At 43.4% G+C, this 16,846-nt stretch overlaps 1 protein-coding gene across 1 annotated transcript in view; it reads right to left on the reverse strand.

Annotated features, from left to right (window-relative positions):
• Positions 1 to 16,846, reverse strand: part of MYO10 (myosin X) — a 468,050-nt gene that overhangs the window by 65,220 nt on the left and 385,984 nt on the right. Inside the window, exons 25-27 of the mRNA XM_030207302.1 lie at positions 15,074 to 15,985; positions 5,994 to 6,117; positions 1,666 to 1,909 (exon numbers count right to left, since the gene is read on the reverse strand). Coding sequence (XP_030063162.1) covers positions 1,666 to 1,909; positions 5,994 to 6,117; positions 15,074 to 15,985 — 1,280 coding nt within the window. The remainder of the gene's footprint in view (positions 1 to 1,665; positions 1,910 to 5,993; positions 6,118 to 15,073; positions 15,986 to 16,846) is intronic.

The following is a 16,846-nucleotide window of genomic DNA, read 5'->3' on the forward strand; positions in this document are numbered from 1 at the left end:
GTGTTTAAGATGCTTTCCTTTTCCTCGTGTGACTTGTAGAAATGACTGCTTATGGTATGGTAGAATTGCTCTATAGGTCCCAAGTGTTTTGTATTCTCGGTATGCCTACTTCTGGATTTTGGAGGGGGGTGTTAAAAAATGACCAGTGTAGAGAGAGTGGGAAGTGGACCAATGACTCCAGGGAGACTGGATACAATCTGTGCAAAGGAAGAGAGTCCCAGCATTGCAAAAGACAGGGCATTCAGCTTCTCTCCCCATTCATTTCGAATTCTGCCAACTACAAAAGCAGAGGGGAAAATGCCTGCAGGAACTTCTGCTCAAGAGTATACAAATTGGCCCTCCTCCCAAGAAGCGGTTCACATTTGAGGACATCGTTGTCTCTTTCTCCCAGGAGGAGTGGCAGTATTTAGATGAAGAGCAGAAGGAGCTTTACAGGGAGGTAATGAAGGAGAATTATCAGACTTTGATCTTACTGGACCATTCGCTTTCAAGATCCATTTTTGAATCATAAGGATCATCTAAGATTATTCTACTTCAAGATTCTTTTTGTATTGCAAGGATCTTTCAAGACTCCTGAGGCATGCCTGTGGCCAAAACACAGTTTCTGTGTCGAGTCATTGAATAAAGTGGTACTTAGAAATCTTGTATCCCGTCTCCCTGGAGTCATTGGTCCACTTCCCACTCTCTCTACACTGTTACTTTTACGTGGGAGTTAGTGTTCAAAAAATGACCAGCCCCGGGTGTCAACTACCCTAGGTACGCCACTGCTGGCACCGCAGTTCCCCCTCTCCACCGGTCCCCCCGCCGTCCACCACCAGGCCGGATCCCCCTGAATTCAAATCATAGTGCCTCACCTCGACCTCGCTCCATGTGAAAGAAGTGCAGCAGCGGCAGTCTGCAGATCACCTCCCTTCGGGCCTTCCCTCCCTGTGTCCCGGCCTCGCGCAAGTTACGTCAGATGAGGGCGGGACACAGGGAGGGAAGGCCTGAAGGGAGGTGATCTGCAGACTGCCGCTGCTACACTTCTTTCACACGGAGCGAGGTGAGGTGCTATGATTTCAATTCAGGGGGGCCCGGCCTGGTGGTGGACGGAGGGGGGGGGGGGGGTTCTGGGGGCAGCGGCGGGGGGCCCCGGGGGCGGTCTTGTCCCGGACAAGTCTCTCAGCGGGTCTGGCCAGACCTCATGGTGGGAGGGGGCCAGAGTCTGAGGTGGGGGGGGCACATTTTAGTCTGCTGCCCCACCGCTCCCACTGCAGCAAATACCCTTGCTGGTAGGGTTCCCCAACCCCCGCCAGCTGAAGCCCTCTTCAGCGCCGGTCTCTGGTGCCGCCACGTTTGCTGCCCTGCTCTTTCTTCCTGCTGATGTCCTGTGCACGCTCCTTTAAGTGAAACTGAGCATGCTCAGTTTCACTTAAAGGAACGTGCAGGACATCAGGAGGAAGGAAGAGCACATGACAGAGAACGTGGCGTGCCGGAGACTGGCGCTGAAGGCAACTTTGGTTGGCAGGGGTTAGGGATCTCTGCCAGCAAAACCAGGGGCCCAGCTATGCCACTGGTCGACTCCATGACATTTCAGGCTCTGTTCTGGAACCATGCCCACATCCCTTCCCCCACCCCCTCTCCCCAACATACACATCATTCTTTTCTCTCCCACAAAAAACTTACTTGGCTGCCCGCAGCTCGATGGTGCCCTTCAATTTTTCCTCACCGTCACTCTCAAAGTACATCAGCTTGGACTGGCGCAGGACAAACCAGCGCTTCTTCCAGTTTCTTCGGGATAGAGTGGATGAGCCACCACCTTTCTTGTGTAGCCAACCTTGCTTCAGGGCCTCCTGCTTGGAGCGAAACCACAGGAAAGTCTCATCCTTCAGTACACACCAACGCCGCTTCCATGTATTCATCAGACCACCTGCAGGAAAGGATGGAAGAGTTGCTGACACTGGTGGTACCAGGAGTCTGAGGGATTTTGCTACAGTATCCATTAGACAGTTTGGAAACCCCTTCTACGAGATCACCATCATGCACTTTCCCTTTAAGAAATGGGGCCATGGAATGAATGCATGCATTTGTTACAGTGGCTGGTCACAGGACAGCATTACAAGTTTCAAGTTTCTTTGTTTCTTGATATACTGTTTATCAAATTGCATCTAAGCGTTTTACAATGTATAGTGCAACACTAAGCTTAAAGAAGAAAGGGAAAAAGAAAATTGGAGATGAAAATGATAATTTGCTTTAGTAAAGAGGCGAGAAAGAAGGTTAAGTCTGTTCCATGTTCCAGATGCCCACCGTACTCCGCCACCCCTAAGCCACACTATCATATAAAGAGGTCATGCGATAGATTTAGCAAAAAAAAAAAAAAGTGCTGTTTTGCATTTCTGAAACAATAATTCAGAAAATGGGCAAATTGTTCCTGTGTGTTGATCTATGTTAAAAATGATGCTACATGTAAAATTCAACTGTACTTTGTTGAAAATATTAAAAGATGTTGTCGATAAAAACAGGCCCAAGATGGCGCTGGAGTCGGACGTGTCTGTCTGAGCTCCTGAGACTCTGGAGTTTTTCACCTTTTTTTTTTTTGGTGGAGCTTTTCCCCTCAATTCATGGGGAAATGTAAGGCTGAAATCTAAGGAGTTCCCCCTACTCCTAGAGAAGGCCCTACCCTCCAAGCAGGCCAGTCAGGAGTACTTTGGCGTTTGGGCACAGGAGACGAATATGCTCACTTTAGTCGGGGTTTGGCAGATTGATCTCAGACCACAGTATGAAGGGCGTGTCACTGAGCCCTCTCCTACAGGCTGCCCCTCCCATACCCGGAAGCAGCTCGACTGCGATGGAGACGCTGAAGCAGGGGAGCCCTTCGGAGAAACCTGGGTTTTTGGAGGTGAGTGGGTCCCACAGGCTGTCTCTTCCCCAATTTTAACAGCCATGGATGCAGAGAAGACTGAGGCTTTGCCAGCAGCCCTGCCTGAGGGGATCAGCTTCTTCCTAGTCTTTAGGAAAGTTTGAAAAACCAGCAGTAGTGACACTGGAGTCCTTATGGGATGCTATCCAGGGTTTGCAGTCTGCCCTTCTCCAGGTATCTAATTCTTTTGGAACTGAAGCTTTGTCTTTAAAAGGAACTTGCCAATTCCTGTTACAGGATCTGGGGCAGCAAGGCATCCGAATTGAGACGTTGGAATAAGAGGTGAAACAGATTCAGAGCTTTTCTTGTACAATTATTAAGGAAAGAAATATTCAGGCTCGTAAGCTTGAATATTTGGATAACGTATTCAGGACAAATAATTTAAGATTTCTGAATTTTCCTAAATCACCTCTGATTCCTAGAGTTGGTATGTTGAAAAAATATTTTCAGGGAGTATTGGGGGTTCCAACTGAGGGCTATCTGCCCATAGTAAGGACCCAATATATTTCCGGTATGAGGAGTTCAAATTATAAAGTACAAACTGACTTAAATCTCACAGAATTTTTGGAAAGCTCACTGGAAGTAGTTATTGAACAAACTACACTTCTGTAACTTCTGCTCTCAAGCCTGACAGGAACAACATTTTCTGTTTATACTTCCGTCATAAGAAAGCAAAGTTTTTGGGTTCTACAGTGCAAGTGTTTTCTGATTTATCTAGAAACACTCAGAAAAGACAACAAGAATTTCTGGTTTTGAGACCCAGAGCTTTAGCTCTGGGGGCTCCATTTGTTCTAAAATGTAGATGTATGGTGTCACTAGAAGCTGTTAATTATGTTTTCTTTCCCCCCCCAAAAAAAAAAAAATTGCTAGAATTTGTTTCTACTAAGGAAGGGGCTAGAACTGAATCCTTGGATTGTCCTACTTGATTGCAATGCTGATGACTGGCTGTTAGCATTATCCTCTACGTCTGATTTAATATTAGTGCTTATTTTTTCCTAATATCTTAGCCTAATAGTTTTAGGGTCTAAGTTATGGCTGTAATTTTCATTCTTAGAATGTTAAAAATTTTTCTTGATATGTTTGTAATGCTACAATTTCCACTATCATTCGTAAGTTTATTCTTTGAATGTAAAGTACATAATAGAGTGACATAGGGATGGGGACCCACAGTAACCGAAGGGATGGGGACTGGAACAGAGCCCATGAGGACGGGGATAAACTTTGTCCCTGTGTCACTTTCTAATTTGAACCCTGTTAATGAACTGGACTTTTATGTTTGATTGATGCAGACGACAATATTCTTATTTTTTTGGAAAAACAAGCAAACATGCTGGCCACAACTAGAAAATTTGCATGGGGAATCCTGTACATCCTGCTACCAGCACATCTTCTAAGATGACATCTTCTATTGCAGGACAACTAGACTGAATCCTGAGATTGTTGGTGACTTCTTATTCATCCGCAGATTAGAAAAATCATAACAGTGCTTCGTAGGGCATATTTCTTAACTCTAGGGCATACAGAACGGGTTGTATTTTGTACCCCTGGACATTTTAACAGGGTGGATTAGGATTCCTTGGGGTAGTAGGTGTCAGCTATTGTTGGGGTTGGAAGGGAAGAGGGTGGTGGGAGGGTTTATTATAGTAGTTCATTGTTTTTATTGTTTTCTATTTGTAATTTATACACAACAGTTGAACAGCATATTGTTCCTTTTTATACTTTAATAAAAAGATTTATATATAAAATCGTAAGTGTTCAAGGCTTCTGCAGACGAGAACAGAGCCCACGGGGATGGGGTGGGGACAGAGACAGAACCCACGGGGACAAATCTTATCCCCGTGTCATTCTCTAGTACATAGTTGCAAAAAAAAAAAAAGATGTTGCTGAGATGTTCTTAAACCTCTAGGAGTATACTGATTATGTATATACTGGGCTACCTACAGGAGAAACAACCACTGTATATTCCTGACTATTTTGGTGAGGTCACTAGAAAATGTTATCTTTTCTGCCATCTGCTGGTCGGAGGGGGGGGGGGGGGGAGTTCAAATAACCCTCTGATCTGAAATGCCAAAAGACTGTCCCGCAAATTTCTTGATCTACACTTCCCCAGCTGTAAAGGACTAAAATACAAACTAATACATGCGACTACCTTCTCTTACATGAGCATGCAGTTGTGGAATGCGCTACCAACTGACCTGAAAACAATTGACGACATATCTAACTTTCGTAAATCTCTGAAGACACATCTCTTCAACAAGGCCTACAAAGAGAACCCATAACTTAACTATGCCACCTCGCTAACACCACCCCAAACCTGAAAGTCATCTTTCTATACCTATCTGCTTAGATCCTCCTTCCCAACCCTAATCTTCTTGTATCACCAATTGTATCTGTTATCCTGGAATGGCGATGCAATAACAGGTCTCTGTAAGCCACATTGAGCCTGCAAATAGGTGGGAAAATGTGGGATACAAATGCAATAAATAATAAACTCTATAGCTGAGTAAGGGAATCTTGATTTGTACACTCTGTAGCAAGCAAATGAAGATAACCTGCCCAAGATCCCTGACAATGTTAGTTATCCTCCTCATACTAGCACCAACAAGCTGACATATTGTATACTATAGCCACCTTCAACCTTGCACATATTCAATACTGATCACTGCAGTCCTATAAGACAAAACACCAACCTGTCACATGGTTTCTAGAACTACAGCATGTCTGCACTAGGGCAAAATCCACAAGTACTTTTAATCTGCAAAATTTGAGCTGATTTTCAAAGTCAAAGTAAAACCTCACTTTTGACTGAAACTCATGATGATAAGGACTCCTGCAAACTGTCACTTGGCAGAATGAAGGGCTTAGAGAAAATCTAAAAGCAAGCATGTGTCTTCACAAAGAATCAAATTGTATATATCATGGTTTTTCCTATTATACTCTATGTATGTGAAAGCTGGCCCATCAAGAAACAGGACAGGAACAGTATTAATGCGCTTTAGATGTGGTTTTGGTGGCATATCATGTGAATACATAGACAGATGAAAAAAGAAAAACAGCTCCTGGATCGTATCACTCCATATTCCCTCCTCCTTACCTTTCATGTGCAAAAAACTGTGGAAGTAAGGCAAGCTGACGCAGCTGTAGACAGACTCCCTCCGATATGACAGCTCATCATCCGTGTCAAACCGAGAGTCTAAATCCTCTTCACTATCTTCAAACTGCACAGAAGGGGATGGCAGGGGAGGGGGAAAAAACAACAAAAAAACAACACATGAAAATCTGAGCAAACAAGAGGTGGGGGAAGGGAAAAACTACCCTGCCCCAGATTTGCAAACTCTTCTTGGCAAACACAGAACAAAGCTAACAAAAGTGCCCTATATATAGAACATTTTTCCATAGGTACATGAGAGAACACACTTTGAGGCATATTTTCAAAGCACTTAGCCTTCCAAAGTTCCATAGGTTTCTATGGAACTTTGGAAGGCTAAGTGCTTTGAAAATATGCCTCTTTGTAAACCTGGGAACATGTTGCCCTTTTGCAGCAACCAGTCTTTTTTAACACGTCTCAGTTCCTGCATGTTTCCCCTAAATGTATTACTCCTCTGTGTGCCTGTCTTTCTGTACATCACAGGAAAAATGTTAGGCTTGTCTTGACCCGTCTGCTTTTCTTCACTCTTTATCACTTCTCCTTACATAGGTTTTATGAGCCAGATGTCATCATGGACGTTTTGCAAATGGCTCAGGAACCTACAGTGAGTGTTCCTCCCTACACACAATGGAATAGGATCACCTGCCAATAGTTCACATGATCATCCTGGGCAGAAAGAATACAGTCTACCGCTCACACTCTGGAAAGCAGTTGTGATAAGAGGGAGACAGTTGTAAAACAATGACTTAAGTAAACAGGGCCTGAGCCCACGGAGCAAACACACAGCTTATAAGAGTGCTTGCTTAGAGAATTCAGGTCACATTTACTCAGCCACTAAAGAAACTCTGGCATCTGTATGAGACGCTCTCTTCAACTCTCTCACTCTGCAACACAGGCAGGGGTAACATCAAGGGATTCACAAACTTCAATTCTAAAGTGCCCTGTTCATTGCTATAATATTCAGATGAGAACTGATCCTGAACCCCCCATCCTACACAACTACATATGCTTAACGGTTACACTAAGAATTAAAATGTACCATGTGTAAGCTAGGGCTCGATAAATCCCAGGTGTCAAGAAATTTGTCTCTGGTGCGTGGGATGGGATTTTTTTGTCCATTTATATTTTATTTTTTTTGTGGTTGCAACTGTGATGCACAAATTTCTTCCTCCATGCATCACATGGCTCTGTGTACTTCTTGAGCCATGTGGTGCAGAAACTCATGCTGGTCTCAAGTATCAGGAGACCTGTGAGTTCCTGTAGCATGCAGCTCAGACTTATGCAGAGCTGTGTGATGCACAGAAGAGGAAACAGAGTAAAGGGTAGTAGATGGTGGAAGAGGAGGAGAAAAGAGGTTGACTACCTTGCTAGGACAGGGGCTGGGAGGCAACTGACTGGCTGTGTTCACAGAAGAAAATACTGGAGAAGGACCATGATCGGCTCGGTAAAGGTACATATAAAAACAGAGTGGATATTACACTATTCATGGAAGAACATGTTTATGAACAACTTGAAAAATTGAAGGTGGACAAAGCCATGGGTCTGGACAGGATCCATCCCAGGATACTGAGGGAGCTTAGAGAGGTTCTGGCGGGTCCTCTTAAAGATTTGTTTAATAAATCCTTAGAGACGGGAGAGGTTCCGCAGGACTGGAGAAGAGCAGATGTGGTCCCCTCTTCACAAAAGTGGCAACAGAGCAAGGTTGCCAGCTGGGAAAAATTTTCCCAGCCCAAAACCAGCTGTAAACCCGCCCAAAAACCGCCCGCAGCCAACCCCGTCTCCCGCGTCACCGAAACCCGCCACCCACGTCAACTAACCCCGCCTCCGTCACTAACCCCACCTCCCGCATCACTAGCCCCGCCCCCGACATCACCCCTGACTTCACCCCCACCCCTGAAAGGCTTCTATTGGACCAAATTGGACCAATAGAAGCCCCGGAGTTCCTTCTAACTCTCTTTCCTCAAGGTCTTTGCATAATATCCTCACTTTTATCCTGCTTAAAAGTATAAAGTTCGGCGGAGCTAAGATGGCGGCACGCACTTCACTTGCCTGAGAGCTTTTCTTTACAATCTGGAAGTATAGTTTTTTTTCTTGCTTCTTTGACCATGCCGCATACTAAACGAAAAGGCTTGGTTAAAACCGGAGCCTCAACGGTTAGAACCTCGTCGCCTTCTCAGATGACTATTGAGAAGTTTGCGGTGAAGACGCCCAGCGCGAAAACCGGGAGCGACCCCGCTGACTTAGGAGAAGGAGAATCCTTCGTCCAGGGGCTAGATGTTACTCTTTCTCCCCCGGAAATCAATCCGCCGCCTCCACCCGCAGCATCCCCGTTGCAGCTGAGGTCTTCGAACCCCGAAGTTGGACTAGAATGGCCTCAGGTAAGAGGCGCTGTTGGGGGAATTGCATGCGGAGGCCTGGGTCAACAGGCCATTATTAGAACTAATCCATCTAAGGAGCCGGTTACTTTGGAGCGGATATGGCAAGTTCTCCAAAGTTTAGATTCTAAACTATCCAATTCAATGCAAGAAATATCTGTTCTAGTTGCAACGGTTGATTCATTAACAAAATCGCTAGAATCATTTAAAACCGAATCTTCAACTCAAATATCGATAGTAAAAGACGATGTTAAGAAACTCCAGGAGTTCTCGGTAGCGACTATAAAAGATAAAACTATTCTTCATAGAAAACTGGAGCAAATAGAAAATTACAATCGCAGATTGAACTTGCGACTTTTAAATTTTCCTAAATGCTCGGGATATGCTCCTATTGATATCTTCAAAAAATATTTAGTGGAAACTTTGCACTATTCTTCAGAACACATTCCTCCTATAAATCGGATATACTATGTTCCTCTTAAAAAGAATCAGGATGAAGAAATTGTGGAAAGGTTTTCTACACAAAAAGATTTAAATGAAAATGCTTTGAATATAACAGAGATCTTGGAATCTACAATAACAGAAGACACTGAACGCCAAACTTTGGTTATTTCATTTGTCTTTGAGCAAGATATGGACGCTGTTAAGAGACTATTCTTTAAAAATTCACAATCTTTATTCTATGGTAAAAAAGTATGGTTATATCCCGATGTAACTAGACAAACACAAGAAAGAAGGAAAGCTTTCTTAGCACTGAGAAAAGACACCTTAGAGTTGGGTGCTTTTTTTTACCTGAATTATCCATGTAAATGTGTGGTTAAATATTTAGGCTTGAAATATGTCTTTTTTCAACCAGAACAACTGAAAGCTTTCATTAATCATAAAAAAGTGTTAAAGTAGTTGGTAGTTTACTGTCTAATGATAAAAGGATTGTATAATAATAAGATGCTGAGCGTTGTGCTATGCTAAATTGATTTTCCTTTTTCTTATCTTAATTGATTTCCTCTCCTGGAATATGGTCTCTTCCCCCTGCTAATGTTTTTTGTGGTCTAAAGAGGGAAATATGTATTTAAGTTTTATAGAAGCCCCGGAAAAGCTTCTATTGGACCAAATTGGACCAATAGAAGCCCCGGCAGCGGGAAAACCGGCCAATTGGTGACCGCGAAAACCCACCCAATCCCCGGCCGCTCGAAAACCCGCCCAAATCCCCACAACCCACGCGATTAGAAAATTCCCTGCAGCCGTTTCCGAAAAGCCGCCCAATTCGGCGACTTAACCGCAACCCTGGCAAGTTTGCAACAGAGAAGAAGTTGGAAAGTACAGGCGGTAAGCTTCACTTTGGTTATTGGAAACATAATAGAAGCGTTGCTGATTTCCTGGAATCCAATGCGGTACAAGATCCGAGGCAACATGGTTTTACCAAAGGTAAATCATGCCAAACGAATTTGACAGAATCTTTGATTGGGCAACCAGAGAACTGGATTGAGGATGTGCGCTAGATATAATCTACTTGGATTTTGGCAAAGACGTTGGCACATTTCCTCACAGGAGGCTCTTAAATAAACCTGACAGGCTGAAGTTAGGACCCAAAGTGGTGAAAGATTAGGAACTGCTTGACAGACGCCAGAGGATAATGGTCAATGGAATTCACTTGGAGGAAGGAAAGGTGACTAGCAGAATGCCTCAAGGATTAGAGCTGGGGTCAATTCTGTTCAATATATTTGTAAGCAACATTGCTGAAGGGTTAAAAAGGTAAGGGTTGCCTTTTTATTTAATTATTAGGATTTTTTACCGCCTTTTTGAAGGAATTCACTCAAGGCGGAGTACAGCAAGAATAAGTCAAACATAAGAAATAGACAATTACAGCAGTAAAAATATTCAAACAATACAAAGTATGGCATAGTATGCTGCATTACAATGCCAACACAATACCCACTAAAATATTTTGAGAGCATGCACAGGGTGTAAGCAAAAGTGGAACATATAGATAGATCAGATAGCGTAACAGGAGTAAGAAAATGAGGTACTAATTTTTGCAGATGTTACCAAGATTTATAATAGAGTGAACACCCTGGAGGGAGTGGAAAACATGAAAAAGGATCTGCAAAAGTTAGAAGAATGGTCTAATGTTTGGCAATTAAAACTTAATGCAAAAAGTGCAAAGTGATGCACTTGAGGAGCAGAAATTCAAGGGAGTCATATGTCCAAGGAGGTGAGAGGCTGATATGCACAGACTGGGAGAGGGACTTTGGGGTGATGGGCTACATTTACTAAGCCTCTTTTTCTCTTAGACAAGGAATAAGTAAACAGCCTTAGTAAAACAGAAGAGAGACTCCCCATCCCCCTGCTCCTCATTCCAATGGAGACAACTGTGACAGGAGAAGGGGGGCCCCAGTAAGGTCTTAGCCACTGGCTCCTAAATCCCCAAAAAGACTGCCAAGGACAACGGGTTCGATCTCTGCCTGACATAAAAGGGTCCAAATAGGGGGAACAGAGCACAGATTTGCCAATGATATACTGTTTTATGTGAGAGCACCCCAGTTGACCCTGCCCATAATAATTTGGGAACTAAATTGCTTTGGGAAATGTTGAGATTTAAAGTTAATTAGGACAAATCAGAGTTTATGGGCATTACCATCTGGGGGGGGGGGGGGGGGGGGGGAGGAGAGGTTGTTACAATCCTTTGCCTTTCGCAGGGTGCGGATTACATTTCGGTATTTGGGTATACAGATCTCCAAAGATTTGTCTATATTATTTGGATTGAATTATACCCACTTACTCCACCAGTTTCACCAAGACTTGAATACTTGGAAGAATGGGTGGCTATCGTGGTGGGGTTGGATCTCGGCAGTTAAAATGACTTGTTACCACGGTTGTTCTTGTTTCAAATTCTTCCTTTAGAGGTACCGAGGACGGGACTCATGTGACTCCAGTCAGAAATTTCTAGCTTTGTATGGGGAAGGCACCCTTCTAGATGTGGGGTCCCGGTGGAGCTGGGGGGAAGGGGAATGCCCAATTTAGTGTGGTATTATTGGGCTGCGCAACTAAAACATATATGGTTGGAGCTAGGGGGGGGGGCAGTTGGTTACGACATCACAAGAACAATATTTTGTAAAGGATTACACCCTGGGAGCTGCCCTTTGGGCCTCTCTTTCTAATCAGGCATATAAACAGATGTCATCTAACTCATTTGTTTTATTTATTTATTTTATTGCATTTGTATCCCACATTTTCCCACCTCTTTGCGGGCTCAGTGTGGCTTTTATATTTACTCTCCCCTGTGGAGCTTTTTAAAAACTAAGTTGAGGGGCTCCCGTGCTCCCTCCTCATTTGCTCATGTTATTCAAGAGCCAGGCTTTTTGGCAGGCCTGGGACTAGCAGTATTTGTTGACTGGGCCCTACATGGTCTTATCAAATTCTGAGATTTCTTAGTGTCGGGGGAAATGCACTCCTTTAAGGAACTTCAGGAGTCTCACAGGTTACCCCCCACAGATCTATTCTTGTACTTACAAGTAAAGCACTACATCTCTAGTCAGCGGTGCCTGAGGGTTCACCCAGATGAAACTGAGCATTTAGAAAATCTATGGGTCTCATTGGGGACGCTTAAGGGGACCATTACTCATCTATACCATTTTATAAGGGGAAATGATTTCTCTAAGCATTCTTACATACAGGCATGGGGAAAAGATCTGGGGTGTGAACTGAGTATGAATGAATGGAAGGCAGGAAGCCTGGAGGTGCAAAAAAAGTTTCCATCTGTGTTCTGATTAAGGAAAATGCATTTAAAGCATTAATTAGATGGTACTATACACCAGATAGGATAAGAGCTATCTACACTGGGTCCACTGATTTGTGTTGGAGGTGTGGCACAGACACAGGCACCTTTTTCCACATCTGGTGGACATGTGGACAGCTTCAAGGGTTCTGGCAGGGAGTTCGGCAATATTTGTCCTCATTCCTTGATACTATGTTTCCTTGTGATCCTAAATGGTGTTTACCTGGATGGGGCAATTGCAGAGGCCCGAAATGGCAGAGGTGCCTCAAAAGACTATGCTTAGCTGCGGTGAAAAGTGTCATAGTGGCCCAATGGAAGCAAAACAGAGGACCAACATTAGCTAGCTGGTTTTTGAAAATAAAACTTTTGGGGGATCTGGAGAAATTAACAGACCGTAGACTGGAGCGATATGATTCCACTGCTGAAGAATGCGTGCACCTGGATCTGTTACTGACATGCAAAATGTGGCACGTTCTTTCTTTATGGAGAGCCCTACAGCTGTTTAACAATTAAACACGAACAATTCCCACTGAAAAAAAGGAGTTAAATCCTAAAAATATCACCACCCAGTGGCAGTGCTCCCTGGCCAGAGATGTTGACAACTTAGGACCACAGCACCCCTTCTTCCCCTGGCAAGGAAGGGAGCCTTGTCACTCTACAGCAACACCTACTGTGGGTACAAGAGTATATTTGTACTGGGTCTCATGCCCTTCAGTCAAGGACAACTGATGCTACAGCTAGGTTAGAGGAGGGCAGGTATTTTAAAGGAAAAACCCAGCTATTTAAGAGAGCTGTAAGGGCAGGAAGGCAACGATTAAGAAGAAAAAAAAATCCTCTGGTGAACAAGACCTATATTGAAGGTCCTGAATAGCTACATGTAGTTCAAACCACAGTCCATGTTACCAACAAGATGTAGCACCTCTGAACGTCAACATGTTTTAAATATTTTACATACTATCACTATTACATGCTCGAGCCTGACAACTACCTTGTAGATTGAAACAACATCCCTTGGTGAGACCTTTGCGTTGGGCATGGACTTTGTATTGTAGACACTTCCACCTGCCTAGCTGTTGCTCTAAGTATCTTCCTATTATTGGTAATGTGGCTTTCTCTCCAGGCCAGAAAAAACCACGTTTTTGGTTGTGGCAGACAAGGAGGTTGACCCACATTCACCAACTAGTTGAGGAGGATGAACCTGCGTTATTGACTTATGATGTGATGATGTGATGAGTACTATCTATGCTTTCTAACCTCAAGACTGGTACGCCTACCTGCAAGTTTGCCATGTATTGTTATTATTATTATATATTATTGTAATATTATGGATTGCATTTAAACTCTGTGCTCTCATATTTCAGATTTTGTATGGTATTACCTCGGACTATATGTTGCCCCCTCGTTTCTTTGCCTTCTCGCAATTCAATCTTTGGTGCAAGAGACTACCTGCATCTTCATTTTCCTACCTGTAAGAAACTAGTTTATAAATCTATATATTCAGCTACTTTTTCATACCAAGGTATTAAATGGTGGAATTCCTTGCTGAAAAATATAAGATCCCAACATGATTACTTGCATAAGTTTTTGAAATCTTTCCTTTTCAAAATATTTCTGTCAATTGATCCTGGTGCCTAACCTACCCCCTTCCATTCTCCCTAACCTACCCCCTTCCATTCTCCCCATTATGCTTTATTATTGAATTCTTTATATGTTTACGATTCTTTCCTTATTGATAAGTGTGGTTTCATGTAATTTGTTTCATATTTTGTAATGACTTCTTTTTAACCACTTTGAACTCAAAATTGTGCAGGAAAATGTGGGGTATAAATGTCATAAATAAATAAATGAATGTCTCGAGGGATCATCGTGCAGCTTCTGAGGAATCGCCCTTCGATGATGCCTGGCCCTTAGCGGCGGACACAAAAGGCCTGGTGGGTCAATTTTATGAAATCTTGAAACGACCCCCTTGGACTCTACCAATTGAATTGCATGGTATCATGTCGGATTGCACATTTTGGATACCAGGACATTGAAAAATTCCTGGCTAGTTTGTATTCTGCGCCTTTGATCATCGACAGTGTGCAATTGCAAGAACTTCATTACAAATTCTTGATGCATATCCATTCCTCTCGGGCTTGGAAAATGGGACTCCCATCTGATGGTACCTAAGTGAAGTGTGGCATCCCAAACACTTCCTATAAACACTGTACGTAAGACTGTACACCGATCCAGTGTGTCTTGGCAGATTGTGTGGCACATTGTGGCCCATATGTTTGGCTGTGCATGGCCTCCCACCCCACAAGCAGCTTTGAAGGATAATATGACAATGATTAAAGAAGGTACCAGATTTATGGGATTAATTCTGATAAAAGCATTTCTAATTGTCAAGCGTTCTCTGCTTCTTCAATAGATATCTCTAGACCCATCAAAGTTGATGCAGTGGAAGCGAGAGGCACAAAGATGAAACGTAGATTCCTTTGGACACACTTTCCCCACGTGTGCATTTCATCATACTCAATGACTTAGATGTTTAGGATTGTTTGTGCTACCTTGTTAAGAAAAAAAAAGGGGGGGGGGAGGTAGCATGAGTCAGAAGGGGATGTGTAGTAGTTGGAAGTTGGCTGACTTGTGTTATAATTGTTTTTGTGCTTATGGTTTGTTATGATTTCGATAGCCACTTACTGTATCTCTTGCAATGGTATTCAAAACTCAATATAAGATATTTTGATAATTATTTTACATATTAACAAAAAAAAATACCAAAGCAATGTGAAAATGCACTATAATTACGTGGACACTTCTTTTCTAGAAATGAATGCAAATGACAGTTACTAAGCTATCAGATGCACATAGAAACACCAAAGAAAAATACTCACAGAGGACTGTGCTCCTTCAGAGCTGAATCTGTAAGCCCCTGAGCTGTTGTATGTCCCTACCGAGCAGCGGTAGTCAGGCGACCACTGGCTGCTGTGAGAGTTGGAGAATGTCACGCTGCTCCCAGAAGTGATAGCCCCGTCCTCATAGTCGTCTTGATCATAATCATAATCCCCATCGGGAGGCAACAGATCCACCGAGTTTTGAGGTTTGGAAGAGGCTATTTCTGGCATGCAGTAGGTGGACTCGCCACCTAATGAGTTATTAAGGCTCAGTGAATCATGGCTAGGAGCTGCTGGCAGGGGGTCAGTAGCAGCCTCTGTCCCAGGCACCACCGTGTCGTTCATATAAGGATCCTCTTCGGAAGAGTCATCGCTCGTTCTAATGCCACTAGTCCTCTGGTCTGAGTGGCCATGCTCACTTGGATTTGGAGAGTCCTTGAAGGCATCGTCATCAGCTTCGAAGCCTTCGTCTACTTCCTCCTCCGCAGGGTACGGTTGGCTGAAATTGAAGTTAGGCTTTTCACTAGGCACAGTCCCAGCTATCTCAGTCAATTCAGCAGAGTACCCAGTGCTGTCTGAGAGGGATAGTTCAATGTTCCGCACACACTCATCAATCTCATCAAAGTTGAGGGATTCCAAGAATTCCTGGGCCGCCCTACAAGCCTCATTCTCCAGACGCTTTAACTCCTCATCACGGAGCAGCTGGAGCCTCTGCAATGAGGCCTCTGTCAGTGAGAGCTCCTGCTGTTCCTTCATACGCTGCAATTCATCGATCTCCTTCTCCAGACGCAGGATCTCCTCTACCTGCTTGTTCTCCCTTTGCTTCTGTTTCTCCAGCTCCTGTTTCAGTGCTGCCTCTCTCTGAACTTCCAGCCTGGCTGCCAGTTCCTGCTGCTTCCTTGCTTCTTCAGCCTGTGTACAGACAAAAAAGAAAAGGTTAAGTGCACCTCCCTCTGAATTATGTAATTCTTCCATGGGGTTATTTAAACAAAGCTAGTTTCCTTATTTTGGTTCCCAGTAGCGCATCAACTGACTCAGGCTGGCATGAAAGCTGACCGTTTATAATGTTACTCCATGAGTTATAGATAAAACGTGTAACATTATGGAGGGGAATTTAAGGTGGTTAGGTGTCATTTACCTGCATAAAAAACTGATTTACATATGCAAATTGGCATACAAGCAGCTCCTTAAATGTCAAAAGTTGCAGTATGCATAAACCTTAAGGGAACGTGTTCTGGGCAGTCATTCAGAGCATATTTATTAATATCTATATATATTTATTTTTTGTTTTTATTTATTTAGACTTTACTCGCAACTTTTTCAGTAGTAGCTCAAGGTGAGTTACATTCAGGTACACTCGGTATTTCTCTGTTCCTGGAGGGCTCACAACCTAATTTTCTACCTAAGGCAATGGAGGGTTAAGTGACTTGTCCAAGATCACAAGGAGCAGCAGGTGGGATTTGACCTGGCCACCTCTGGATGTCAAGACTGGAGCTCTAATCAATAGGCTACTCTGCCACTATATATATATATATATATATATATATATATATATATATATATATATATATATATATATATATATATATATACTGCATACTGGCCAACAGCAGCACATTAAACCTTGCAAAATGTGCACACTGGCATTTACAGCAGCTGTGAGTCATGCACAAACTCTAGCTAACTGCTCCCTTGGGACCAGGAATTTGGAAGGGATGCGGGGGGGGGGGGGGGGGGGGGGGGGGGGAAGAAGTCTCTACCTCAAGTGTTTAA

This window comes from Microcaecilia unicolor, chromosome 1 (genome assembly GCF_901765095.1).
Source record: "Microcaecilia unicolor chromosome 1, aMicUni1.1, whole genome shotgun sequence".
Classification (NCBI taxonomy): Eukaryota; Metazoa; Chordata; class Amphibia; order Gymnophiona; family Siphonopidae; genus Microcaecilia; species Microcaecilia unicolor.